Here is a 27,384-nt window from a genome sequence, read left to right as displayed (position 1 = left end):
ATTCCCATTTCTTTTATTTTATAAACAACTGTAGGGATAAGATTTTCTAAAAAGGAACCAGAAGAAAACATAAAAGCAGAACCAAGAAGGCTGAAGATTTGTTTGATCCTCTTGGTGGAGAGAACTGAAGCCTGCAACTGTTGTCTCCGCTGAATAAATGGCACAAGGGTTGCTATGGTTTGAATGTTCCCTCAGAAACTAACTCGTGTTGAAACTTAACTGTCAATGTAATGGCATTGGGATGTGAGGTCTTTAAGAGGTGATTAGGTCATGAGAGCTCAGTCCTCCGAGTGGATTAATGCTGTTATCTCCAGAGTGGGTTAGTTATTGTGAGAGTGATTTCCTGATAGGGTGAGTTCAGCCCCCTTTTTCTCTCTGTCTAGCAGGCTTGCCTGCTGTCTTGTCTTCTGCCATGGAATGACCCTTGTCAGATGCCACTATCATGCTCTTGGACTGCTCATCTTCCAAAAGCTAGGAAGGTGAACAAATCTGTTCTTTTTATTATTATTATTTGAGACAGAGTCTCTCTCTGTCGCCCAGACTGAAATGCAGTGGCGTGATCTTGGCTCACTGCAACCTTCGTCTCCTGGGTTCAAGCAATTCTCCCACCTCAGCCTCCTGAGTAGCTGGGACTACAGGCTCATGCCACCATGCAGAGCTAATTTCTGTATTTTTATTAGATACGGGGTTTTGCTATGTTGGCCAGGCTGGTCTCAAACTCCTGACCTCAAGTGATCCACCCGCCTCAGCCTCCCAAAGTGCTAGGATTACAGGCATGAGCCACTGCGCCTGCCAACTTTTGTTCTTTACAAATTACCTAGCTTGTAGTATTCTGTTATAATAGAAGAAAATGGACTAAGACACAATTTTGTGGCTACTGTCAGCTCTGCTCATTCTGGATCCCTCAAGTGTGTGGCTCATGTCACACATGGGACCAGGGTCCTGGTGTTTTATTGTTCCATCCAGGGCTCTATTCTATATATAATATTTATTTCTTTTTTTTTTTGAGATGGAGTCTCACTCTGTCGCCACGCTGGAGTGCAATGGTGCGATCTTGGCTCGTTGCATTGCAACCTCCACCTCCTGGGTTCAAGTGATTCTCCTGCCTTGGCCTCCCAAGTAGCTGGAATTACAGGCACGTGCCACCATGCCTGGCTATATAATATTTCATCAGATATGGTGGTACAGAAAAGATAAGAAGTTGTGCTCTTACAACAAAAGTTTGAAATATCAGATGATCCAGTAGAGTTCTAAAAGATAGTAAAGATTAGAGGCTGTGAGTATCAAAGATGGGTATCTCTGGGGAAAGAGAAGGAAAGAAATTATATTTTCAGATAGCTATGTCTTAGAGAAGAGTATCTTCTGTTGTGCAAGTTGGATTAGAGAGAATGTATAGCTAGTAGAGGGACCAGATGAGAAGCTATTTCAATGGTCTAGGACTATTCTAAAGGTATTTAATATTAACTGGGCAGTTACTATGTTCCAGGCACTGTACCAAGCACTTTACTTACATTAACTCATTTATTTCTTATGGCAACCCTATGAGAAAGAATTGTCATGAGTACTCTATTTTACAGATGAGGAGACTGAGGATGAGAGTGATTTAGCAACATGCCCAAGGTCAGATGATTAATAAATGATGGAGATGAGATTTGAGTTTGTGTGACTTCAGAATCTATGCTGTTGACCATGACCCATATACTGAACTAGGTTAATAGTGTATAACCAGGTGGAGATTCCCTATAGGAAGTTAGAAAGTAGGATCTGGAGCCCAGGAGAGATATTGGGATATTGGGTTAGAGGAAGAGGTGTGAAGTCATCCGCATGGAGATAACGGTTGAGAAAGACATGGGGAGTGCTCACCACAGCTCCTTAAGTAGAGGGTGTTTTATGATTCAAAAGTAGGCAGCCATAGAGAAGGGAAGCTACTTAGATCGATGAAGTAATCCCAGATAGGAAGAAGAGTGAAAGAGGCAGGGAACAGAGTTTCCTCTGTTGGAGAGGTTTCATAAACTGGGACTGACTTTCATGAAGTTCTGAGTCATGAAACCTCAGGGGGTGACTCAAACACTACATTCACATTAAATGAAGGCCAACAGATTTTCCTGTTTGTGCTTAGTCCATTCTCAGAAACGTCTCTTGCCACTGTTTCTCTTCTGCTAAGTAAGGCTTAAAATTAGGAAGCATCCTTTAAAAGGCAAAAGAGGAAATAGATGAGTGAGAACACAAAGGAAACTTGGACAAGTAGAAAGTGGATGACCCAGGCTCTGTTACATATACTTGGATTCCAGCTGGGACCTAGATTTGCTGAGGACGGCAGCCAGGGAGACAGGACCATGTGGCTGCTCCCAGCTCTACTCCTTCTCTGCCTCTCAGGTGAGTGGGGCTGTGGCTTTGGGAGCTTGGTTTTGCAGGGGGCAGGACAGTAGGTAGAAGAGCTGTCCTGGGTTCAAACCAGAGGTGAAGTGTCCACAGAAAAGGGAAAGATACATCCGTTCATTCACCTGTGCATCCTTCTATACATTCAATCATTCATCCATGGATCCTACAAACACTTACTGAGCACCAGATATGTGCCAGGACTATTCTGGGTGCTGTAATTAAGAGTAACTTCTGAATGGAGGGAGTCAACTAACTACAATACAATGTGGAAATTACTGTTGTAGAGACTCATTCATGTGGTGATGAGAGTATGCAACAGGAACCCCTCACTTTGCTCTTGGAAGGGTGGGAGATGTCACTGAGGCTTCATTGGAAGTCCATCCTGAAGGATGAATGAGCTGGCTGAGTGGGAAAGGAATAGCTTATGTGCAAGTGTGAGGACATTAAAGACCATGGAGAGTTCAAGAATTAACAATAGTTCTGTTTTGACAAAGCTTAGTGTAAAGGGGTTGGAATGGTTTGTGAGAAATAATTAATGGGCTGGGTGTGGTGGCTCACGCCTGTAATCCCAGTACTTTGGGAGGCCAAGGTGGGTGGATCACCTGAGGTTAGGAGTTTGAGACCAGCCTGGCCAACATGGTGAAATCCTGTCTCTACTAAAAATACAAAAATTAGCTGGGCGTGATGATGCACGCCTGTAGTCCCAGCTACTAGGGAGGCTGAGGCAGGAGGATCGCTTGAACTTGGGAGGCAGAGGTTGCAGTGAGCTGAGATTGCACCACTGCAGTCTGGCCTGGGTGACAGAGTGAGAACCTGTCTAAAAAAAAAAAATGCCATCCTCAACATCTACCTTAAATCCTTCCTGGAACAAGGTGTGGTGTAAACAAGTAAATGAAACTGTCCTGCACAGGTTGGACTTCATAAGAGAAACTCTTATTAATAGACATTCAAAATGCAAAAATGCAGGAAAACACATTTGTCTCTGGGGAAATAAATTTAGGCTAAAAATTAGAGGACATTCTTCATGTTTGCACAACGAATTTTATGGTTGAGTTCCCTCAAAAAACATAGAAACTGCCCAATGTAATGAGAAGGTTCTTTCTAGAAGGGTGAGTGAAAATGACAGCAATTTAAAAGAAGAAGACCAGGTAGGTGACACTGACTCAAACTCCTGGGCTCAAGCAATCCTCCTCTCTTGACCTCCCAAAGCACTGGGATTACAGGCATGAGCCACTACACTCAACCAATGTTTGCTCATTTTGTATTTGAATTTGCTTCCTTTTTCTTTGCCCTTTCCATCTCTCTTTCCACTCCTATCTCATTCCCCACCCTCAGGCTCGCAATGTGACCTGAGCAGGTCCCTCTGAAAATCTTAACTGGGAAAGAGAGATGGAAAGGGCAATTCTAGCATGGAGGGGAAATGACAAAGAGGAAGGAAGCAAATTCAAATACAAAATAAGCAAACATTGGTTGAGTGTGGTGGCTCACACCTGTAATCCCAGTGCTTTGGGAGGTCAAAGCTGGAGGATTGCTTGAGCCCAGGAGTTTGAGATCAGCTTGGGCAACATAGCAAGACCCCATCTCTACAAAAAAAGAAAAGTAAAAAATTTAAAAAGAGCAAAACTAGAATTCTATTTATTATGCATTTTTATAACCTACAAACACTTCCAAATAGGATAGAATTTAACCCTCTGAGCAGTTTTGTGACCTAGGCAGGGCAAATAGCATTGACTCCACTTTATAAATAAGATGATGAAGGGAGATCCGACGACATAAGAACTAAGTAGACAAGCTGGAAATGACATCCAGATCTGTGTCCTCCACAGAGCTCTTTCCATTGGCCATGGAGGTGTCAAGAATAAAGCTAACCTAGTAATAGTCACAAAATAGCTGACCTCTCTGCAACATCATCTGGTATTTCCATTCTGAACTGATTGCTGTCCAATATTTACTAGCTCCCATTAACCTCAAGCAACCAGCAAGCACGTGTTTCAACAAGTGCACAGACGCATTTATATAATTCCATCAATTATTTCCAGGAACATGCTGGATTTCCTTGAGAACTGCTAATTTTGCATTCAGGTAACACTCTAGCAGGACAGAGGAAAGTATCTTGGAATTAGCATAACCTTCTTTTTCCTTAACTTCAGGTGCCCAGGATTAGATCATGGGTCATGGAACATTCTCTCATCACTGGTCCATTCAAGACCTTCTTTCATTTTAATTATATGTAACTTAACAAACATCTGTGAGCTCACTGGCCAATCCATGAACTAGAATGTTATCAACAGCATAGGTCTACCCACTCCTTCCCAATCCAATCCTGGTTCATCTTTCAAACAACAGTAATTTGGTGTCATCTGCCAATACTTTGCATGAAAATTTGCTTTTGTTGTATTTTTACATTAAGTAGAATATTGGGCTAAGCAACCATAAGCCATGCTCTACATCTGAGGGTCTGTGATTTAATCAGCCACACCCCTCATCTCATCTTTTTCTTTCCTCTTCTTCTTCTTCTTTTTTCTTTTTTTTTTTGAGAAGGAGTCTGGCTCTGTCACCCAGGCTGGAGTGCAGTGGGGTGATCTTGGCTCACTGCAACCTCCACCAATCAGGTTCAAGCAATTCTCGTGCCTCGGTCTCCTGAGTAGCTGGGATTACAGGCATGTGCCACCACACCTGGCTAATTTTTGTATTTTTAGTAGAGACAAGGTTTCACCACGTTAGCCAGGCTGATCTCACCTCCAGTGATCCGCTCACCTTGGCCTTTATCTTTTTCTTTAAGCTCGCCTATCCAGGCTCTCCCCTCTGCAAGTTGCCTTGCTTTACCTCCATTTTGGAGATGGCTTTGCTTACTGGGCTCTAGATACTACTCTTATCCACACTCCTGCCCTACCTCTGAAATATAAGTCTTTACAAGTGACTTCCTTTTTTTTTTTTGGCCGGAGTCTCGCTTTGTTGCCAGGCTGGAGTGCAATGGCACGATCTTGGCTCACTGAAACCTCTGCCTCCCAGGTTCAAGTGATTCTCCTGCCTCAGCCTCCTGAGTAGCTGGGACTACAGGTGCACACCACCATGCCTGGCTAATTTTTGTATTATTATTATTATTATTTTTAAATGGAATCTCGCTCTGTTGCCCAGCCTAGAGTGCATGGCGTGATCTAGGTTCACTGCAACCTCCGCCTCCCAGGTCCAAGTGATTCTCACCTTCAGCCTCCCAAGTAGCTGGGATTATAGGCACCCACTACTATGCCTGGCTAATTTTTGTATTTTTAATATAGACAGGGTTTCACCACGCTAGCCAGGCTGGTTTCGAACTCCTGACCTCTGGTGATCTGCCCGCCTCGGCCTCCCAAAGTGCTGGGATTACAGGCTTGAGGCACCACAACCGGCCAATTTTTATATTTTTAGTAGAGACGGGATTTCACCATATTGGCCAGGAAGGTCTCGATCTCTTGACCTTGTGATCCGCCTGCCTCGGCCTCCCAAAGTGCTGGAATTACAGGCGTGAGCCACTGTGCCCAGCTGTGACTTCCACATTTTAAGAACCATCTTCTGTCTTTTCAGAAGATGAATTTGAATTGGTTTCATTTCAATGAGAAGGTTGCCTGCTGGAGAGAATAGCCATCGTGAATGCAGAAGGCCCTTGCTTTTCTAGGGTGACCTTCCAGATTTGCTAGGTTTGGGGTTCCCAATAGCACTTTTAGACTTTTCAGGGTGAGATTCTGCCTCTGCAAAGGGACTGATGTTTGCTTGGCTTAGAATGGCTTGAAAAGTTGTAAAGTTTGTGAACCAGAAATATCCCCCAAACCTGGAGTTTTACCCAATAGAGACCTGGGGAAGGAAACAGCTCAGTCCAGAGGTAGCTAAAAGTAAGTGGCTCTGGGCCCTGGAAGGGACAAAATAGTCCCATGGTTTCCTCCCTCAGCTATGCTCTCCCCAGTGTGTGTGTGTGTGTGTGTGTGTGTGTGTGTGTGTGTGTGTGTGTGTGTGTTTGAGAGGAAGAGCGAAACATTTGCTTCCTAGCAGGGCTGAAGGAGCCCAGGTTGTAATCAGGAGAGTGGAGGACAGATTCCAGAGGAGAAAGCCTCTTTCCAGAGGCCAGGGGCAGAAGGCCAGGCCAGCTCTTATGCAATTGAGGAATTAAAGACTTTTTGGGCTGGAAGGAGCCTGGAAAGCTCTCTTGAGTCTGACTTCCCATCTGCTGCTGGCATCTTCTTGATTGGAGTGGCAGGAATTCTAGGACACATTCAGCTCTGAAGGGACTGGCTCTGATCCTGGCAGAAGAAGAACAACCCCAAGCTCTCCCGGAAGGATCCCTTTAGGAAGCAGCACAAGCAGGCCCCGGCTCCATCACCAGACTCTTGGCTATGACAAGCCCTTTGTACCCTGCCAAGCTCCCATTGTGGGAAATGCAGTCCTGAGCTCTGTCCAGAACTTAGAAGAAGGTGCTGCTGGGATGCACCACCTCTAGGAGGGAGCTGGAGGCAGGTGGAAGGGAGGAGGTGAGGATCGGCTCTCAAATCTCAGGAAGGGTGTGCAGCTGCGGGGCAACAGGTTCTTGGGGGAGAACGTAGGTGGGGAGCAGGGATTTGGGAATGGGAAGATTCCTGAGGGCACAGCATCCAGAGCGAGGAAGGTTCTTACGAGAATTAGGACAGCAGAGAAATGGGGAGCGCTCAGAAGGTGCGGGGTCAGGAGCCACTTTGCTGTGGTCGAGGGAGCACAGAGCGGGAGAACACAGGTTTGGAGCAGGGTTTGGGGTAGGGGCTGGGAAGGGGTCAGGGTGGGGGTGACAGGTGCTACTGAGTGTGGAAGGGACCAGGAGGGTGGGAAGAGACAGTGACAGTGAGATTTTCTCAGGCCAAGCATGGTTGGTGGGGTGAGGAAGGTGTGCGTGGTGGCAGGTCACACATCTGCCAAGGCATATGACAGACAGAGCCAGCTGCGGACAGAGTGGGGAGAAAAGGCAGATGGTGGGAGGAGGGGAGGGAAATGAATGAAAGCCAGAAGTCAGGGGCTCCTCCATCCTCAATCACCTCAGATCTAGATGTAGTTAGCTCAGGAGCCCAGATAGTCATAGGACCCACAGATGCCAGGGGCTCTTTCACAATTTCTGCTCATTCTAACGGCTTAAGCTTCCGTGGCCCCTGCGCATGTTCATCCTCTTATTGTGAACTCAGGTTACTTTGAGGGGGTGCAAAGCTCAGCCTCATCACGGTTTCTCTTTCTCTCCCTCTCTCTCACATCCACACACACGTGCACATGCACATACACTCAAGTTCAAACAAAGCCTCTTGTCAGTTTTTCGGCACTTGCTTAAGATATTGGGGAGCTCTGCTGAGCATCACATCCCATACTGCCTGAACTTCTGCCTACTTACAGCCTTTCTTTTCCCTTCTCTTTCCTTCCATATCAACTTCTCACACTTTGCCTCCCGTATTCTAAACCCCACTTTCCCCCCAGGACCCAAATCACCTCACTTGGTTACAGAGAGCAGCTTCCCTCTTTCCTCTGAATGCATGGTGACCTCTGACACTCAAGACTTGGGGACTATTATCGGGGAGGGTCATCTTGTGTCCCAAATTCAGGTAAAGAAGCTTATCAGGGCTTCCTGTGGGGACAACCCCTCTTCCCAGTGCCATGTTGATTCTTTCTGGACAGTGGTTAAGATCAGAGCTGGAGAGTATTTTTCCTCCCACAAGAACACTCTGAAAGTGGAGGAAACCACAAGTTGTGCTTTTAAAGAATAAGCCTGAGTTTCAGAAGACCCCGGAATATATGGCTCTCACTCCAAAGGGAAGTGATCTTGTATATGACCAAATCTCATGCCTGGCAGAGGCTGCAGGGCCCAGGACAAGGCGGGATGACCAGCTCCTCTCTGCTCCTGCCTCCAGCTTTGGTCTCCAAGTGCTGGGGCCCCTGTGCTGTGACTTGGTGTCTCTACTCTCACAGGGGACAGGTTTCTGCTCTCACAGGGACTCTTTGGCTTAGGTCCTAAGCTCAGGTATTCCTCCAGGTCCCCCTCCCAGGAAACACCCAGGTCTCCCTGGCAACCTTCCCCTTAAGCTTCAGACAGACAGCTGCTGATGGGGCCATCTGGATGGAGACCTGGGACTCGGGCTTGTGTTTTCCAGGCTGTTTGTCTCTGACGGGCCCCGGCTCTGTGAATGGCACCGCAGGGGGCTCTCTGAGAGTGCGGTGTCAGTATGAGAGCATGTACGAGGGGTATAACAAATACTGGTGCCGAGGACAGTACGACACATCATGTGAGAGCATTGTGGAGACCAAGGGAGAAGAGAAGGTGGAGAGGAATGGCCGCGTGTCCATCAGAGACCACCCGGAGGCTTTCGCCTTCACTGTGACCATGCAGAACCTCAATGAAGATGATGCTGGATCTTACTGGTGCAAAATTCAGACAGTGTGGATCCTGGATTCGTGGTCACGCGATCCCTCGGCCCTGGTTAGGGTGTATGTTTCCTCAGGTAAGAGCTCCCCTCACTTCAGCAGCAGGGCTTTGGGGTGTGACTGGACAAGGGAACAAGGGTGGGCGGCACACTGAAGTGTGCCTCCAAGTCTTGTCTTGTCCTCAGTCACAGTGGTGTTGGGAGGAGCCTATGGCATGGGCATGGAGAGAGGCGGCTGATCCTTCAGACTTGGGTGGGCTGGGGGTGCACAGCTCAGGCGCCGTCACTCCCATAGGTCCTGGGCCTCACCCCATTTTCCAGCATGGAGGAGGCCCCTTCATGCTGAGCCAAAGCTGTTTCCACCTTTGGGAAGCCTGTACCAAAGAAGAAACACTCCTGTACATTTGCAGCCTCCTCATAGAACATCCCCCTACCATGTTGTTTTGAAATATGTCTTGCTTGGGAAGACCTTCCTGTTTAGTAGCTTCTTGAGTGGAAGCTACTCTTTCTCTTACTCCCCCTATGCTAGAGGGCCATGGATTCGTGTCCCGATTCTTCCTGCCCCCATCACAACTTCCGCCCTATGACTTTCCACCTGCTTCCTTTAAATGCTGTGCCAGATGGCCATGCCCACCCTCTACCTGTGCTCGACAAGGCCGACCATCAGCTTCCAGGCTGCTCCCCCTCGTTCAGCAGAGACCTGCCAGTGCCTCCACTCCAACTACTGCCATTATCTTGGCAGGTTTTAATGAATAACTTGGCAATCTTGCCTTGGGTTCCTTGACATTCTCAACCTTGGTGTCCTTTATTTTCCACTCTTTTCAGAATTGCACCCCATGGAAACATCTCAGAGCTTGTCATCACCCAACCTGGTTGCTGCCCAGAGTCTTACACTCAGACATTCTATTTTCTGACAACTTTTCATCAATCAGCTCTCCCCCATACTCATGCCACTGTCCCTATTCTCAACCCGACAGTGACCTTCTGTCTTCTGATCCTTCCCTCCATTTCCCCCAATTTATTGCCCCCATCACTCCTGTTCTGACCTCACTTCCTTCCTAGACCACTTTGAGCCCCTGCAATAGATCACATTTTCTTTTTTCTTTTTTGAGACATGGTCTCACTCTGTTGCCCAGGCTGGAGTGCTGTGGAGTGATCTCGGCTCACTGCAACCTCCACCTCCTGGGCTCATGATCCTCCCACCTCAGCCTCCTGAGTAGCTGGTACTTCAGGTGTGCACTACCATGCCTGGCTAATTTTGTATTTTTTAGTAGAGACAGGGTCTTCCCACGTTGCCCAGAGAGGTCTCAAACTCCTGACCTCAAGTCATCCACCCGCTTTGGCCTCCCAAGGTGCTGGGACTATAGGAGTGAGATACCATGCCCAGCCTCACATTTTCTTCTCTTAGCAGCACTCATAACTCCCATATTCCATTTCCTTATCTACCTGACAAAACCCTCATCCCTGGATCAATCCTAAAATAAAGGTCACTAATCATCCCAGTTTGCCCAGGACTAAGGGGTTTCCTGAATGTGGGATTTTCAGTGCTAAGGCTAGAAAAGTCCTGGGAAAGTTGGTCGCCCTGTCTAAAATCCACCTGCTCTAGTGCTGCTGGGGAAAAAAAAGTGAGAAAATGGTGCCTGTGGCTGCCAGTAGAAGTTAAGAGTTTCCAACATTACTCTCCCATACATCTACGTTCCTGAGAACACACAGGACATCAGTTTCTTTCCTTCTCCACTTGCAAACTTTCATGCAATCTACACTCATTCTTCCCCCTTCCCTTTCAGGTTGAGGACAGGCTTCCCCATCCTGTCCAAGGGTGATCCTCCTGGGGCTGGCTCCTTGTCCTGTGGTTTTCTGCCTCCCCATCCCTCTTGAACCAAATTCCCCTCCCCCCTGCCCCTTAGCTATCCACACCATCTCCTGTCCTCAGACTCACACTCTAACATGTCTCTCACTTCCCAAAAGCACCCCATGGTCTGGCATTTGCCTCTGCTAGGTGAAGCCCATGTTTCCCTCCCTGCTGGCCTGGGGGTGGATCATGCTCCTCCCCTGTGCTCCCGTTGCACCTGCTGGGGCTCCTTCCCAGGGCCGCTTCCAGCGGAATTGAGTCCGTCTGTTTATGTGTCTCTGCCCCTTCAATGGGGTAGGGCTTATGTCACGTCCATCAACGAATCTCCAGCAACAGAGAGGTTGAACTCCGCTTATCGGATCACACCGAGGCTGTGTCGGGCACCGGTGAAGGGCTGAGCCTCCAGGACAACTGCTTTAGGGAGATCATGAGCTGGGGGTCCAGTGGCAATGAGGGAGTAGACTATGTCAATAGTCTGGTGGTCACCTGAAGTCCTTAGGAGGAGCCGAGTGTCAACCTATCCCCTCCCTAGGGGTGGCCTACAGTGGCCTTTCCACATGGACCAGGTGCAGTGGCTCACGCCTGTAATCCCAGCACTTTGGGAGGCCAAGGCGGGCAGATCACCTGAGGTCAGGAGTTCGAGACCAGCCTGATCAACATGGAGAAACCCCGTCTCTACTAAAAATACAAAATTAGCTAAGAGCGGTGGCATATGCCTGTAATCCCAGCTACTTGGGAGGCTGAGGCAGAAGAATCGCTTGAACCCGGGAGGTGGAGGTTGTGGTGAGCTGAGATGGCACCATTGCACTCCAACCAACCTGGGCAACAAGAGTGAAACTCTGTCTCAAAAAAAAAAAAAAAAAGAGTTTCCACATGAAGGGTGCTCAGAGTCCCCTCTCATGTTCTCTATGAGGCTTCTTGGGCCACAGGCTGAGCCATCTTCCTTTAGACTCCTCCTTCCCCTCCTCCTCCTGGAACTCCACATCTGGCTGCAGAAGCCCAGAGAGACCCCTGCCCTCACCCCAGGCAGAGTGGGATGAGGGCAGAGTGGGCAGAGTGGTAAGAGTCTTTCTCTGAGATGCAGAGAAAGACCTGGCACTTATTGGAGGGGACTCTCATGGCTGGTTCTGGTAAGGGCTCCTTTTGTCCCTGAAGGGTTTCACCCAGGAGGTGCCCTGGATCTGGCTTCAGAGGATCTTTCCAGCCTCTTCTGTGAGTGGGTGATTCTGTGTGACATCCATATGGGTGCTCTGTGCCTGGCTGGGAGCCCAGGCACGGCCTGATGCATCATTTTCATCTCCAACAGCAACTACAACCCCAAGGAGGACCACACGTCCAGCTACACCTCCCATCTTCCTGGTGGTGAACCCTGGGCAAAACCTCAGCACCGGGGAGGTGTTGACCCAAAATTCAGGGTAAGCACCCAGGGCCTGGAGGCCATGGAGGGAGCAACCCTGGGGTGGAAGCTGGTGGGTGGGGGTGGCACACCGTGACCTGAGATCGTCACTGTCTGCTGTTTCTCTCCATCTCTGGTCCTGATTCTCATACTCTCTGAGGCTGCATGTGGATGCTGAGTGGGAAATATCACTTGTGCTGTGAACGCCTTTCCCTATGGGGCAGCTACTGGGACTCAGGTTGAAGGTTGAGTTCAGGTGGACGTGCAGCCCCTCCTCCCTTCCCTACTCCTTCCTGTCTCCTTCCTCATTCAACTCCGGACTTGGGGTCCCTGTTCTGTGGCCCCTTTCAAAGGTCTTTGCTCAGCTGGGGATTTTGCCACCAGGAGCTATCTGTGGGGTCTGTGGGGAGATGGGCCAGCTCCAGGCTGGAGTTTGAATCAGTTCTCTCTCCTCTCCCAAAGAGACCCAGAAAGGGCTGTGATATTGCTGCTAGACCCTGAGGGGAGGGAACAAGGGGCTGGAGTGGAACAGTGAGAGTGGTGGCTGGGGGCGATGGCTCACGCCTGCAATCCCAACACTTTGGGAGGCCGAGGCGGGTGGATCATTTGAGTCCAGGAGATTGAGACCAGCCTGGGCAACATGGTGAAACCCTGTCTCTACTACAAAATACAAAATTAGCCAGGTGTGGTGGTGTGCCTGTAGTCCCAGCTACTCAGGAGGCTGAGGTGGGAGAATCACTTGAGCCCAGGAAGTCAAGGCTGCAGTGAGCCATGATTGCGCCACTGCACTCCAGCCTGGGTGACAGAGTAAGACTCTGTCTCAGAAAGTAAAAAAAGTGAGAGTGGGGACTGGTTTTAAGAAGTCAGTTGCTAAAGTGGAGGCTGTGAGTGGGACAGGGACAGAGAGAGTGTTGTGGAGCGCACTCCTGGAAGTGGGTCCCTCTTCTCTCTTCACTCCATCACCTCTCCTTGATGAGACCCCCCGGGCAGTCCTTGATGGAGGGAGAAGGAGGGATGGGGGCCACAGAAGGGGCTGCCCTGGCATAGGTCCTTTCCCTGGCTGCTCCTGGGTTATTTGGGCTCCAGAGTCAGAGCATAGGGTGAGGTGGGGAGAGAAGGGTCCTGGGGGTTCTCCCGGGGAAGTGACTCATTTTCACCATGTCCCCCACAGGTTCCGGCTCAGCAGCCCTCACTTCCTGCTCGTGGTCCTTCTGAAGCTGCCCCTGCTCCTGAGCATGCTGGGTGCTGTCTTCTGGGTGAACAGGCCTCAGTGGGTTCCTGCTGGAAGATAGAGCCAGGCTGACCCAAAGCCCTGCTGAGCCCCATCCCCAGGAGTGCCCTGTGCAGGGAGTCAACCTTTCAGACTTGATGCGAGAGATCTGTGGACTCCGGAGGGATTTATTGTTCCTGTGCCTCAACGGAGGGTCCTGGCTCTTAGAGGACACTCCTCTGGAATCCTCAATGTGCAGCTTGGGGGTCCTCCTTTCTCCTCCCCAGTCCCCTGCCTCCCTGCCCTCATGCCCACTTCCCAAGGGCAAGAATTCCCTGGAAGTTGGCCGGGCACCATAGTGAGTGCCTATAATCCCAGCTCAGGAGGCTGAGGCAGGAGGATCGGTTGAACCCAAGAGTTCCAGGCCAGCCTGGGCAACATAGAGAGACCCTGTCTCACAAAGAGAGACACAGAGAGAGAGAAAAGGAGGGAGGAATGGAGGAAGGGAGGGAAAAAATTTTCTGGAGGAGCCTGGCCCTTCATTCTTCTTGGCACAAATGCTTCTCAGGCCAGTTTCCCCCAGGGCAATAACTACCTCCTTCCTGCAGACAGGAGGCTCCTGAGGACACGCCCCTCACAGCCCCAGCCTTTAGGCTCACAGAGCTCCATCCCTTCTCTGGGACAACCCCAAGGGAGCTTGGTCCCGGCAGAGCTTGCTCATGCAGTTGCCCAGTGTCCCACGTGCTCAGGGCTCCTCTCCTCTTCTGACGCCCCTTGGGTCTCCCTGGCTTTAAGGCCTCTTCTCTCCCTTTAACCAGGCAGTGTGTGGCTGGGCTCAGAACATCTCTGCCTGGGTGGGCCATGGATGAGCTGCTCCAGGTTAAAGTTCTGGGGCGAGTTGAAATGGTAATGGGAGAAGGAGCTGGTGGGTGCCCCTGATACCACTCCTGGAATTCCCCCACCTGGAGATGTCCAATGCACAGGGTCAACAGAATCAGTTGTGTCCACTTTAGAAGTCTGGCTGAGACCACCTGTTAGCAATTAACCTTTGCCACAGGCGGAGCAGACATCGTTTTTCAAAGACAGGATGGAGGGCACAGAGATGAAGGATACTTGTCCACACTTGAAGGGCACAATGCCATCATCACCACTGGGGACCCCTGGCTCAGGAACGAGCTCAGTTGGTTCTTTGAATATTTGTCAATTACTCCGTCTCCCTAAAGTTTGTGGGGAGGAATCCCACAGTCTGCCACAAGCAAGCATCACCATCTCCACTTGCTACCTGCATCTGGACCAGTGCTCTCCCTCTGCCCCCAGGCCTGAGCTCATCCTGAGCTAGTGACGCCAGTGTCCAGAGCACATGGAGTGACCCTCTGAGTGCCGAGTGCTCAGGCAGAGCTGCCGTGCTCTGAACTTGAGCTCTGGTGGGGCTCCCAGCTCCATCATGCATGGTGACTCGGGGAAAGATGGGGCTGGCCCAGGACTCATGCTGAAAGAGAAATTCAATCTAACAAGGCCCATATTAATTATATTAACCCAGGAAATATGATGATGAGCAAGAAAGGAGCTTATGATTTATTTTATGAGAAGGATAAGCTCCCAAGTCAATACAGCATAGGAAGAACTCTAGAGCCACAAGAGATGCTTCCTCATGTCAGGGGGTTCGTGAGGAGAATATCATGCCAAGCTGGCCAGGTCAGGGAAAGAAGGTGACATTCATGTGTGATGTTGAAGGAGGTATAGGATTTCAGCGGGGCAGGGATGGAGCAACAGGGAGAGAGAGAGAGAGAGGACAGAAAAACAGCATAAGTGAAAGCAGAGGGGCAGGAAATAATCTTCATAACAATAGTCACTTATGGAAGACCTATTAGGAAATGGACTGTACTGTTCACATACACATGCTCATGATAGGATGTGTCTAAGATTCCAATGGAGTGAAATTTTCCTGTGGCAGGCCAGATGGAACTAACCTAGAAGAACTCAGGTGGTGGCAGGTTCAGAAGGCTTAGGACTCAACTCTTATTTAAACTTTGATTAGCTATGGTGGGATGGATTTGAGCAGAACAAGATGGGATTGCAGATGTGCTTTAGGAGGACTTACCGAGCAGATGTAGCAAAATCTGAAAGGAAGAATCTGGGAGTCCGGAGTCTTAAGCCTGGAAAACCAGAGGAATGGGGCATCATTGACAGAAGTAGAAAGTCAAGAGCAGGCTTGGATGATGCAGAGCTTAGTTTTCTGTGTGTTTGGAATTATCAGGCAGAGAGGTCTAGCAGATAGCTAGAGATCTGGGTTAGCAGAGTGTTGAGGGCTGGAGAGGAAGGTGTGTAGAAAGATTAACCGGAGCCCAGGAAGACGTGAAAGCATGGAGGGAAGAGTTCAGAACCAAGGACAGAGCCCTCGGGGCACCTACCTTTAAAGACAAAGGGTAGGAGGAAGAGACATTGATCAAGGTGCTGGAGCAGAAACAAACAGGTGGAAGATGAGAAGTCAAGAGCCATGAATGTTTCAAGGAGGAGAGCAGAGCTAGAGAGGTGGAGGAGGACTGGGATTGAGAGGAGGCTATTGAGCTTATCATTCACAAGGTCACTAATGAAGTTCAGAAGAGCAGATCAACAGAGCAATGACAGCAGAAGCCAGAAGGGAAGAGTTAAGAAAGAGTAGACAGATGGCCGACAGCAGGTGCAGGAGAAAGAAACAGTGGATTCTCCATGCTTTGAATTTTCCATTCTCCCTTACTCCCTTTTTTTCTTCTATTCTTCCTTTCTTTTTTTCCCTTTATTTACTCATTCATTCAATAAACTTTTATTGTGTGTCTATGGTGCATTGTTCTGGGCATTACAGATAAGGACTTAAACTATGTAGAGTCCCTACTCCTTTAGAAGGGAAGATTAAGATGTAGACTAACAATAGTGATGCAGTGTGTTAGAATTTGTGTCAGGGTTCTGCACAGTGCTCTGTGGGGGCACAGAAGGGAGGCACTCCCATGAGGGCCAAGCAGAGAAGGAAAATTGAGGGCTTGATTTATAAAAATAGGGCAGAAGACTGGGGGATGATTGTCCCAGACAATGGTAGGGAAGAGTCATAGAGCATGGTGGATACCAGGACCTTCAGGAGCCACGTTACCATTACCATGTATGCAAAGTGCATGTGAGGGAGGAGTGAGATATGGGGCTGGAGCCTCAGTGTGAAAGGGCTTCATGGCAGACCAAGGAGTTTGAACTGTGTTCTGGAGACCATAGGGAGCCCCTGGAGGTTTTAATTTTTGAAACTTTTATTTTGAAATAATTATAGGCTTAACATTGCAAATATAACATAGAGTCCTGTGAATCCTTCATCCAGTGTCCTTCAATGGTGACATATTATATAATTGTAGGACAATACCCAAACCAGGAAACTGGAATTGTTACAATACTGTTAACTAGACTGCAGACTTTATTCAGTTTTCACCATTTTTAACATACATTGGTTTATGGATGTGTTTGTGTAGAGTTCCATGCAATTTTATAGATCCAGGTAACTACCATCCCAGTCAAAATACAGAAACAATCCGTCATCACAAGGATCTCCCTCATGCTGTCCCTTGTATTTGCACCCCTATCCCATTCCTGTACCCTGGAAACCACTAATCTGTTCTCCATCTCTACAGTGTTGTCCTTTTGAGGACAAATGAAATTATGCAGTATGTAGTATTTCGAGATTGACTTTTTTATTCACTGAGCCTTGAGATCCATACAAGTTGTTGCACTTACCACAACCAATAGTTGATTCCTTCCTATTGCTCAGCAAGATTCCATTGCTTGAGTGTACATAATTTGTTTAACCATTCACCCACTGAACCCAAACAAGACATGTCTGTGCAAGTAATGGCTGCTGGACTGTGACCTCTGAGTAAAGGATAGGTGTTTCAGGGCCTCATTTTTATTCTTGGGACCATATGGTGCCCCCAGCAGGCTTGGGAAGTGACCTTCTAAAGTGCACAGATTGGCCTGCAGGGATGCTGTGTGGGCCAGCTCCAGGCTGCCATTCAGAGGCAGAATCAACTCTGCTCTCTGGCCTTGTGACTGGGGACCAGGTGGCTTCACCCCTTCAGGTCCCGCTATTCTTATATGTGACATGAAGGCGCTAAATTACGATTCTTCCACAAGGCAGTTTAAAAACACGGCTGCAAATTTCTTGACACTCCTTCCATTAAGAGTTGTGGCTTAGGTCCCCTCCCCTTGGGTCTGGGTGGGTTGTGACTGTTTCAACTTGTGGACTAGAGCAGTGTTTCTCAACATTTTTTCATTGTTATCCTAAGATAACAATGAATATCCCTAAAAAAAGAATATCCCTAAATATCTCCCCTAAATATTTGGTATTTGTGAATACCGAAGATGTATTGTACATCTATCCATTCACCTGTCTATCTATCTATCTATCTATCTATCTATCTATCTATCTATCTGTCTGTCTGTCTGTCTGTCTATCTATCCATCCATCCATCTATATCTCTGTTTTGTATCTAAAAAGAGTAAAAATATTTTTCCACCCTGCAAGAACCAATATTTGCCCCCATGGGGAATCCAAGAGGGCCTCTGTATGGCTTCCAAGGCTAAGTCAGAAGAAACCCTGCAGCTCCCTCTTCAGTCTCTTGAAACGCTTGCCCTCTGGATGGTCTGCGGATATTCCCTCTTAGAACCCAGCTGTCACAGAGAGGCCACATGTAGGGTCTCTGGGCAACAGTCCCAGCAGAGCTGTCTTGGATCACCCCAGCCCATGCTCCAGACTCGTGGGTGAAGAAGCCTCCAGATGACAATAGCAACCAGCCTGTGTGACCAGGGTTCACATTGCAACAACACAGGCTGTTCTCCTATGCTTAGCAGCATGCAGGCTGCTGGAGCCTGAGGTCTTGCCCTTTCTCAACACATGAACCATATGGACACAGGTAGTCAAGATGTGGCAAGTGGTGAGTGTTCCCAAAAACAAACTTTCCACTGTGTCAATAGTCCTCCGTGCTCTACCCCCCCTGCTCTGCCCTCCACACTCTGCCCTCCACGCTGTGCCCTCCGTGGCTCAGCCTCCATGGCTCCTGACACTACTCTTGGCAAATCTTCAGCTTCATTCAGAGAAAAGTTATAAAGCGAACCAGCACCTGTTCACAGCTGATGAGATCAAGGAGAAGAAATGAACACTAGCAAATGGCAGTTGAAGAACCCGTCTCAGGAGAGGAAGTGCTCAAGGCAATAGAGGAAGAGTTCAGATGGAAAATTCCCCTCCTTCTTAGAGAAGTTACAGACAACAAGATCTCTCCAAAAAAAGGAGCTAAGAAAAGAAATATAGTAATTCAAAAAAAAGTATTTAAAGTAAAATATGGAGGAAAAAATGAGCAGGCAGAGTTCAGGAAGAATGTAAGTGGAAGAGAATAACAATCCTAACAACTTTATTGAGGGGAAATATATATACCTTTGAAAATTAGAAAAAGAGTGTGTTGTTATTTAATTACAAGTGAATCGGGGGGACTGACACATGAGGGCTTAGCATCTTGCATTTGCTGTTGCACAGCTCTAGAGGTGGAAAGGGCCAAGCTTGGGTTGAATCAGGAGTGGGTGGTGGTGGCTGTGCCAGTTCTGAGCCGGGTGGGGGATAGACAGTGTGACAGGCACAAAGGGGATAGAGCCGAGCCCCTCTTGGGATGGAAAAGTCCAGATGGGCCCTGGGGCTTCTGCAACTGAACGATAGTCCATTATCTCTGACAGGGTCATCCTGGAGCCACAAGGAAAGGAGGCCTGAGGGAGGATCCATGAAGGTGAGATACAGATGCCTCCAAGGAATCAGTGTGCAAGGGGGATGTCCTTTCTTTTTCCTGCTCCTGAGGCAGAGGTGGCAGAAGGCAGAGAGGCCCCGTCAGCATCCCTGTGCTGTGCAGAGCCAGCTGGGAGTGAGATTGCATTCCTGAGGCCAGGATGAGGGACACTTCATCTCTGCAGGGACCCTTGTCTCCTGGGGAACTGCAATTGCTGCTTATCACCTGATAGGAGGCCAGAGGTTCTGCTTGCCCCCTCCGAGGGTGTCGATGGTGTGGGAGCTGCGGTTCCCCGGCTAAGGCTGTGATTTTATTTCCCCCTGGAGGCCCCCTTAGCACTGCTCAATTGCAGCACAGTGCAGAGCAGGCCCACGAGCAGCAGCCCCTTCAGGGAGATCGGGAGCAGGAAGTGGATGTTGCAGAGCAGGATCCTGGACAAAGGGATCAAGATGCCAAGAGTGAGCCACCTCTTCCCTGAGCCAACACATGCCACCCTGGTCAGCTGCCTGGTCCCCAACCAGGGAAGCCCTGTGCAAGGGGCAAAGGCATGCCACCCGGAGGCTGAGCTTCCAGTGGCCTTCCCACAGGCTCAGTATGGGGCCCAGCCCCTTCGCTGCCCTTGGCTGTGACTGCCCTGCCTTTAACATTATTTGCCGAAATGGCATCTCACTATATCCCCCAGGCTGATTTTGAACTACTGAGCTCAAGCCATCCTCCTCCCTTGGCCTCCCAAAGTGCTGAGATGACAGGCATGAGCCACTGCGCCCAGCCAGGCTTGCCTTTGTTCTTCTCTCCCACAGTCCCTGCTGCTCACCTGTGTCCCGCCAAGCTCGAGGGTCTGCTGTGTCCTGTATTCCTGCTTCTGCTCCTCTCTCTGACTTGTGTCTCCCTTTGTCACTTGTGCCCATCTTTCCAGCTCAAATCTAATTATTATTACCTCTTTGAAGCAGAGGAAGATTCCCCCACTTCTGTCAACCTGGCTATTTATCTACTTGGTTCTCCTGGGAGGGGTCTCTTCCTGCTTGGACCCACTTTATGACAGCACATCTGAGACCTGCTGCCTCATATTACCTACATGTTTAATATTTGGTCTAGCTAAATGAGTGGGTTCTGGGGAGTCCCCATCGGCGTGTAAGAGTTTGATTCCCCAGTCTTAGCCCTCATCCACTCCCCCACACCCAGTGCCAGGGCCTCTCCCCTCAGGCCATCCCTGTTCTCTCCCTGAAGCTGGCCTCCAGCCCAGGGCATGGAAGCAGTGATGAGTCACGTGAATTTAACTCAGGGTTTTCTTGAGTGAGAGCAGGACTGCCATATCGCACATCCTAAAAATACCCTTTAAACCACTGTGCTCTTTTTGCAAGTTCCACTCCCCGTGGAGCCGCCGCACCCTTGGTCTCTCCCCACCAAGTTTCCCCTTGTGCCTCTCCCGTCTCGCTAGAAGTCCTGGCACTGCCATCCCCACTCAGCAGAACAACCGCTCTGCAAACTGTGGAGTGAGACGAAAGCCAGGTCAGGAAGCATCCCCAGTGCCTCGCCTCTTCCGGACTCCTAGGGAACACAGGCTCGGTGCTGGCAGGCTCCAGGGAAAAAGACCCTTTGAAAGGAACGGAGTTGGGCTGGAGAAGGGAAGGGAGCCGGTGGAGCAGGGAAGGCAGGATCCAGGGAGAGAAGGAGCCTTGGCCCTGGACTTTGAGGGACCCTGAAGCACCAGGCTGTGATGGGGTTAAACAGGGGCAGCCGCGTTTGCGCTGTGATGAGACATCCTATTGATCCCTTGAAAGGAGATGGGCTTCGGACTGATGTCTACACCCGTCTACCATGCTGGGAATGTGAAAGAAAAGCAAGAGGCCCAGCTTCCCGCTTTCCTGCCCTGCCCGTCCCTAGCCTTGGCTGGAGAGTTGGAGCGACGGGCACACCCCTGCCTGTGACTGTGGTAGGCAGAATAGTGAACCCCACCAACGATGTCGTAACCCCGGAGCCTGTGAATATGTTTGATTACATGCAAGGGGGAGTTAAGGCAGTGGGTGGATTTGAGACTGCTCGTCAGCTGACCCAGGGTGGATTATCCTGGATCATCTGGCTGAGCCCAGTGGAATCACCAGCGTCCTTATAAATGAAAGAGGGAGGCAGGAGAGTCAGTGGAGCAATGCTCTGTGGGAGACTCCACTGACCTTTGCTGGCTTTGGGTAGGAAGGGGCCATGAGCCAAGGAACACGGGTGGCCTCTAGAAGATGGAAAAGGCAAGGGAACAGGTCCTCCGCTGGAGCCTCTAGAAGGAACCAGCCCTGTTAACACCTTGATTTCAGCCCAGTGAGACCCATTTCAGACTTCTGGTCTCCACAGCTGTGTGATCATGAGATTGTGTTGTTTTAAGCCACCAAGTTTGTAACAATCAGTTACAGCAGCCACAGGAAAGCCACACAGACAGCCGCCCTTCCAGAACACCCAAAGCTTCACTTCGCTTTTGCCTCCTGGGGCTTGAGGGACTCAGTGGGGCATGGAGCCCAGAGCCTGCTCTCTGGAGCTCAGCCTGTTGCAGCTCATCAGGGAGAATCTCCTGCAGTGCTCAGGTGTAGACAGGGAGGGGAAGTCCCGCTACAGACGTCACTGTTTCTCCCCTGATGAGCTCCACATGAGGGACCCTGGTGAGAGCCCCTGAAGGGACGGTCATGGGGTAGCCTAGGGAAAGGTCTGTGGGAGCACAGCTCTGCTCACCCGGTGAGGGGGCTGGTAAGAGCCGTGGGCTGGATGCTGTTGGTGCTCTGGGTGAGAGAAGGCCAGGAGGCCAGAACTGTTGCAGTGGTTGTTCTCATAGGTTCTGCTGTGTGTGCTGTCCCAGGTGAAGCTGTGTCTGCTGTTCCAGGCACAGCTGTGTGCCTTTTCCCAGGCACAGCTGTTTCTGCTTTTCTAGGTACAGCTGTGTCCATTGTCCCAGGCCCAGCTGTGTCTGCTGTCCCAGGTGCCGCTGCTTCTGTTGTCGTAGGTTCAGATGGTTTTCTTGGAGTTGCTGCTGGACACGCAAAGGATAGTTTTGAGGGTGACCTAGGTGGCTTCCCCATGTCTCACATCACCCCTTACCCCTCCAAGGACTGTGAAGCATTTAGTCTTAGGACTACAGGTCAGCCACAGTTGTTTAGTTTTGCATCTTTTTGGTATCTTATCTAAAATGTAACATTATTTCATTTACAAACACCACTGCACCACCTGGGAAGGACTTATGGCGAGAAGCTATGCAGGCAATTTACAAATATTCAACTTAGTCCCAGAATCCTGCGTTGCACAGCTGAGCATGGAGAACCACACTCTGCTTCCCTGAAGTTCTACATCAGAGCCAGCCAGCCCTTCTCTTGAGTCTCAGCCTGGGCTCCAGCAGGCTGTTTGTTGCCTGCTGTGTAGCGAAGTGACCCTCAGAGCCAGCTGCCCCTCCCTGGGCCCTGCCTGGGGACTCAGGACTCCTCTCCCCTGCAGCTGGGCAGAGCAACTGTTTCCAGCTGAGGTTTTCCTGTCTCCCCAAAGCTTCCTTATTTCACTAGGCTTGGAGGGTTGCAGCCTCTGACTCTCCCCCAGCTCCTCCTTTCCTTCCGCTCATGCCTTTGTTCTCTTTTTAAGTCAATTTCTGAAACATTCTAAAACCAGCAGACTTCCCCACTGCACACGCACACAGGCACACCAGATATGCATATACTAAGCTGAAAAGGACTTTTCCCTGCTTTGTAAATGGGCCCACAAGTAACAGATATATGATTGAGCTATAGCATCTGTGCATGTGCATGGGGAGCTGACAGTTTCCCTGGTGCCCATGGCGGAGATGACACTGATGGCTCTGGGGGCTGGGCTGTGGAGTGAGGATGACAGCCTGACTCTCTTTCTGGGAGCCCCCTGTCCTGAGTTCTCAGTCTCCTCAAAGGCTCGGGGCAGCCAGGGGAGGCCCGTGGGAGGGCTCTGCACTATGCCGGGCTCTGTTTTTCCCTCTTTCAGGAACGGGTCAGAGTCTCCCATGCCTTCCTTTGTCCATATGTCACCAGAGGAGGGAGAGGAAGAGAGAGAGGTGGCTCCAAGGAGAGGGTCGCCAGTGGGCTCTTGGTCACTACATGCTTGTCCTGGAGCTGAGACTTCTGGGATTGCGATTTTCTTGCATTCCCCTCCCTGTACACCTGACAAGTCCTCCCGTCAGGCTGGGGCTGCTCTGAGGGGGCACGGGTTGCCCCAAGTGACTTGCAGAAGAGAACCTGCCTTCTTTCTTACCCTGCACTGTGCCTGCCCAAGCTGACCCGGTTCTGCTTGGCTCCCTCTGATAATAGCAGATAGAGACGTACAGAGATACTGAGGCTTGCTCTGTCTTCCAGTCTTTCCAGAATCTTGGTGTAACCCCTCCCCCCAACACACACACGTGCACATGCACACACACAGGCACACAAGCAAACACAGACATGTGCACACAGACACACACGGGCTCATTTGTACGCATACATCTATGCACAGCACACACATAGACACAGGCAAGCCCAGGCACACATACGCAGGCACACACAAGCACACACAAGCACATGCACACACGTAGTCCCACGACAATGTCAAGACAGCATCACTGAATCCTCTCGGGTCAGCACCAGAGTTTGGTACAGGAGGGAGCCACTCCTACCTGGGTAAATGGTCACTTCAACTTGGACCCCAAGGTCAGTGCCTGTCCTCTCGAGCCCACACCAGTAGGTGTCAGTGTCAGACCTCCACAGCATCTTCATGGTTATGGTGAACACATGGTTTTTCTTTTTTTCTTTTTTTTTAAAATTTTATTATTATTATACTTTAAGTTTTAGGGTACATGTTTCTGATCGTCCCTGATGGACACCCAGTCTCTCTCCACTGTTTGCTCTGATCCTGTGATTGTAATGAGGATTTTGCAGGACTGCCAGTTCTTTCCGTGGCCCCACTACTTGCTGTAGGTCTCCCAGCCTTGGTCATAATGACACTGCACTGTCAGTGAGTCCCATTCTGTGCCACACGCAGCTCCAGGACCATAGATGGAGAAATACTCTGGAAGACAGAACCCAACGTCCAGATCTTCCCTCCCTGGGCACTGCCCAGGGCTTCCGCACCTCCCTGGGGACCAACCAGGAATCTATCCTCAGCCCCCAAATTGTCAAATTCTCACATCCATTTGTTCCTTAATTCCCTGGCAGTATTTCTTTTGTTGTCACCCCTCTGACAAAGTTCTTCTGAGGGCTCCAACTGCCCAACACAGTGGTCTGTTCATGCGCCATCCTAGTGACCACTGAACACCCTCTCATTTTGGAAACCTTCCCTCCTTTGCCCCGAGGTGACACCCACTTCCCCACCAATCCCTGGCTCTCACTGCAGCCACCAGTTTATTTTATTTATTTATGTATTTATGTATTTATTTGGAGACGGAGTTTTGCTCTTGTTGCCCAGGCTGGAGTGCAATGGTGCGATCTCGGCTCAACGCAACCTCCGCCTTCCGGGTTCAAGCAATTCTCCTGCCTCAGCCTCCCGAGTAGCTGCGATTACAGGCATGTGCCACCACGCCTGGCTAATTTTGTATTTTTAGTAGAGACAGGGTTTCTCCATGTTGGTCAGGCTGATCTTGAACTCCCGACCTCAGGTGATCCGCCCTCCTCAGCCTCCCAAAGTGCTGGGATTACAGGTATGGGCCACCGCTCCTGGCCAGCCACCAATTTATTTTAAAATCCCAGAGCTGAATAGGTAGACATCCTGGCTTCCCCCAACTCCTCCACCTACTGGCACTGCACCCCACACCCCTAAAAACCCTCTCCTGTGAGTCTGCACATGTGATAAAGTTTCATGGAACCAAACACACCTACACCTACACACACACACACCCAACACTCACACACCCGTACACACACTGAGTGCACAGTTGTTTTGCTTTGCCTAAGCACCATGCTATTTTTGTCTCCATACCTTTGCACAAGTTGCTCCGTTTGCCCAGGAAGTTGTCTCTTCCTTGCTTGATGGACTCAAACCCTTATTCCCCTCCCTGAAGGGTTGGTTTGGCCCCACCCTGGTGCCACCAGACCACTTTGTGCCTGTCTCAGTTGTTGCACTTACAACATTGAACAATGTTCTGGTCTTTGGCTCGTCCAGAGCAGAAGCTCAAGAAGGCTGACGTGTGGGGTTGACTTACATTCCAGAGAGCGATGACATCCTTGCCTCATTGCCTGTCTTCCTCCCTGTAACTCTGAGCTGCTCCATTTTAGCTACAACTCACGACAAGCTGTGGAGGCTTCTAAACTAGCCAGATGTCTGAACCCCGCCATGACTGTGTGGGTCTGAGCTGGAACCTGAGTATTTGTTCTCCTTTAAAGTTCCTCAGGGATTCATGCATTTAAGTTTGTATATATGTGTATATGTGCATGTATGTATGTATGTATGTATGTATCTACCTATTTATCTATTCTTTCATCTATCTGTCCACCTGTCCATGCATCTATCTGTCTCTCATCTATCGTCCATCCATTTACTTCTCTCTTATGTATCTATCTGTCTATCTATCTATCTATCTATGTATCTATGTACCTATCTATCTGTCTGTCTATCTATCTATCTATCTATCTATCTATCTATCTATCTATCTGTCTATCTATCTATCATCTGCCAGGGTTGAGAAGAATCAGAATCCTAGAAACCTGACACCATTTATGGTTTTTTTTTCCTTTCCCAACACCTAACCTAGTAACTGTCAGATAACAAAACATTCCTTCCTTTTTTTCTCTTTTCCTTCCTTCCTGCTTTCTTATACGTAAGTGCATGAATGAGTGCATTTTCCCGAGCTTGTCTCCTTCCCTCCAGCACAGACCCTCTCTGTTTCCTGCCCAGCCTTTTGGGTTCCAGTTCCTTAATCCCCAGGCCAACTTACCTGGGAGGATGAGAAAGAGCAGGGCCAGTGAGCGCCACATGCCCCTGCCTGTCTGTGCTCTCTTCCTGGTGATGAGTTAATACCAGCTGCCCTCCAGCAACTTGTAACTGAATGCAGAGGCAAACTGCTTTCTACTTGTCTAAATCATTTTTTTTGTTCGTTTTCTCAACTGTTTCCTTTTTTTTTCTTTAGTTACTTCCTAAATTCATGAATTAAGAGAAACATGGTGCTGTCCTTTGGGAGTGTGTGTGGTGTGACGATACGTCTTCAATGAACTGGGGAAGTAAAGGGTCCAGGCCTGGCCTGGGCTCCGTCTGCAGCTGTCTGTGATTTAGGAGCATCTGCCAACAACACAGGGCAGGGAGTACAGTAAGGCTCAGAGCGTGGACGGAAGGGATTGATGGAGGCACGCTGGCTTTGCCTCAGAGTGTAGAGGGAAGGGATTGATGGAGGCTCACTGGCTTTGTCTCAGAGCGTGGAGGGAAGGGATTGATCGAGGAGCGCTGGCTTTGCACTTTGGGAAGAACACAGCACAATGCTCCCATCCAGCCTTGCTGGAGAAACAGCCTGTGCCCCAGGCTCTTTCCAGGCAGCCCCACAGCAAGGCATCTCAAACCACCCTTCCAGCCCTGGGCTGTTATCTCTTCTGGAGCCTGACTCAGTGCTCCTCTCTAGGAAAGCTTCCTCTGGGTCCTGAGTCACTCCAAATTGGAGGCTCGTGGTAGGTAGTTGGGGAAGGGGAAGTTGCCTTTCTTCTCTAGCCCCACTTTGCCCTGGTTGCTTCCTCCCCACCTCTGCACATTTTCCCTGCGGTTGGCTGTTGGCCAATCTAACTGCACCGAAACTGCTTGCTCTATTGATCCTCAAAGTGACTTTCCCAGACTCTCCCCTCTTCCTTTAGATGGTCCCCTTCCTCTTCTGTCACCTGCTCCCTCTTCCTCTCCTCTTTGTTCTTTGCTGAAGCCCTTCCTTGCTCTCACTGCCTAATTCATTCCCGCCCCTGCCACCCTGCATCTCCAGGAGCCTGTCCTGATGCTCTCCTCTGGGGCCCTTCTCTCCAGGGAGTGTCCTCACCTGCACTCTAAAGTCACCTCTATGCACAAGACTGTCAAAAGCAGTTTGTCACCTGATTTCCTGCCTCAGTGCTTGGCTGTCATTTCCAGTGCCTATTGGTTGTTTCATAGAGATACCCACTTTGTTAACAGCTCAGATGTGCTCAAAATTAAATTCTGTGTCCTCTTCACTCTAAAACTGGTCTGTTACTGTGCCTGGTCCATGGCCCTGGGGCTTCCCGACTCCCTGCTGTATTCCCCCCTTAACCCCGTCAGTTTAGCCTTCCTAAGACAAAGCCCATCATATCTTCACCTGCAAAGGGCTTTGCAGGGGTGGGGGATTAGAGGCAGAGCAGCAGAAAGCTTTGCCAGTGGGAGCAGAGGAGGGCGTGGTGGGTCAGTTCTTGGGG

The 27,384-nt window shown here is 49.7% G+C and overlaps 1 protein-coding gene and 1 long non-coding RNA gene across 2 annotated transcripts; one reads left to right on the top strand and one right to left on the bottom strand.

The window, feature by feature from the left end:
- Positions 1–26,031, bottom strand: LOC129017821 (uncharacterized). The gene is made up of 4 exons (XR_008495146.2): positions 25,923–26,031; positions 19,842–22,034; positions 19,253–19,458; positions 1–471 (listed from the first exon to the last, which is right to left on the bottom strand). It is a non-coding gene; the product is annotated as an uncharacterized LOC129017821 (long non-coding RNA).
- CD300E (CD300e molecule) lies at positions 2,112–16,059 on the top strand. Its single transcript, XM_054458589.2, has 4 exons — positions 2,112–2,376; positions 8,517–8,864; positions 11,945–12,053; positions 13,206–16,059. The coding sequence occupies exons 1-4, from the start codon at positions 2,214–2,216 to the stop codon at positions 13,324–13,326; spliced, it is 741 nt and encodes a 246-aa protein (XP_054314564.2). The 5' UTR covers positions 2,112–2,213; the 3' UTR covers positions 13,327–16,059.
- Positions 26,032–27,384: the final 1,353 nt, after the last annotated feature.

The sequence above is a fragment of the Pongo pygmaeus genome, chromosome 19, assembly GCF_028885625.2.
Source record: "Pongo pygmaeus isolate AG05252 chromosome 19, NHGRI_mPonPyg2-v2.0_pri, whole genome shotgun sequence".
In the NCBI taxonomy this organism is placed as follows: domain Eukaryota; kingdom Metazoa; phylum Chordata; class Mammalia; order Primates; family Hominidae; genus Pongo; species Pongo pygmaeus.
Note: the sequence above shows the minus strand (reverse complement) of the source record. Positions and strands in the feature narration are given on the sequence as shown.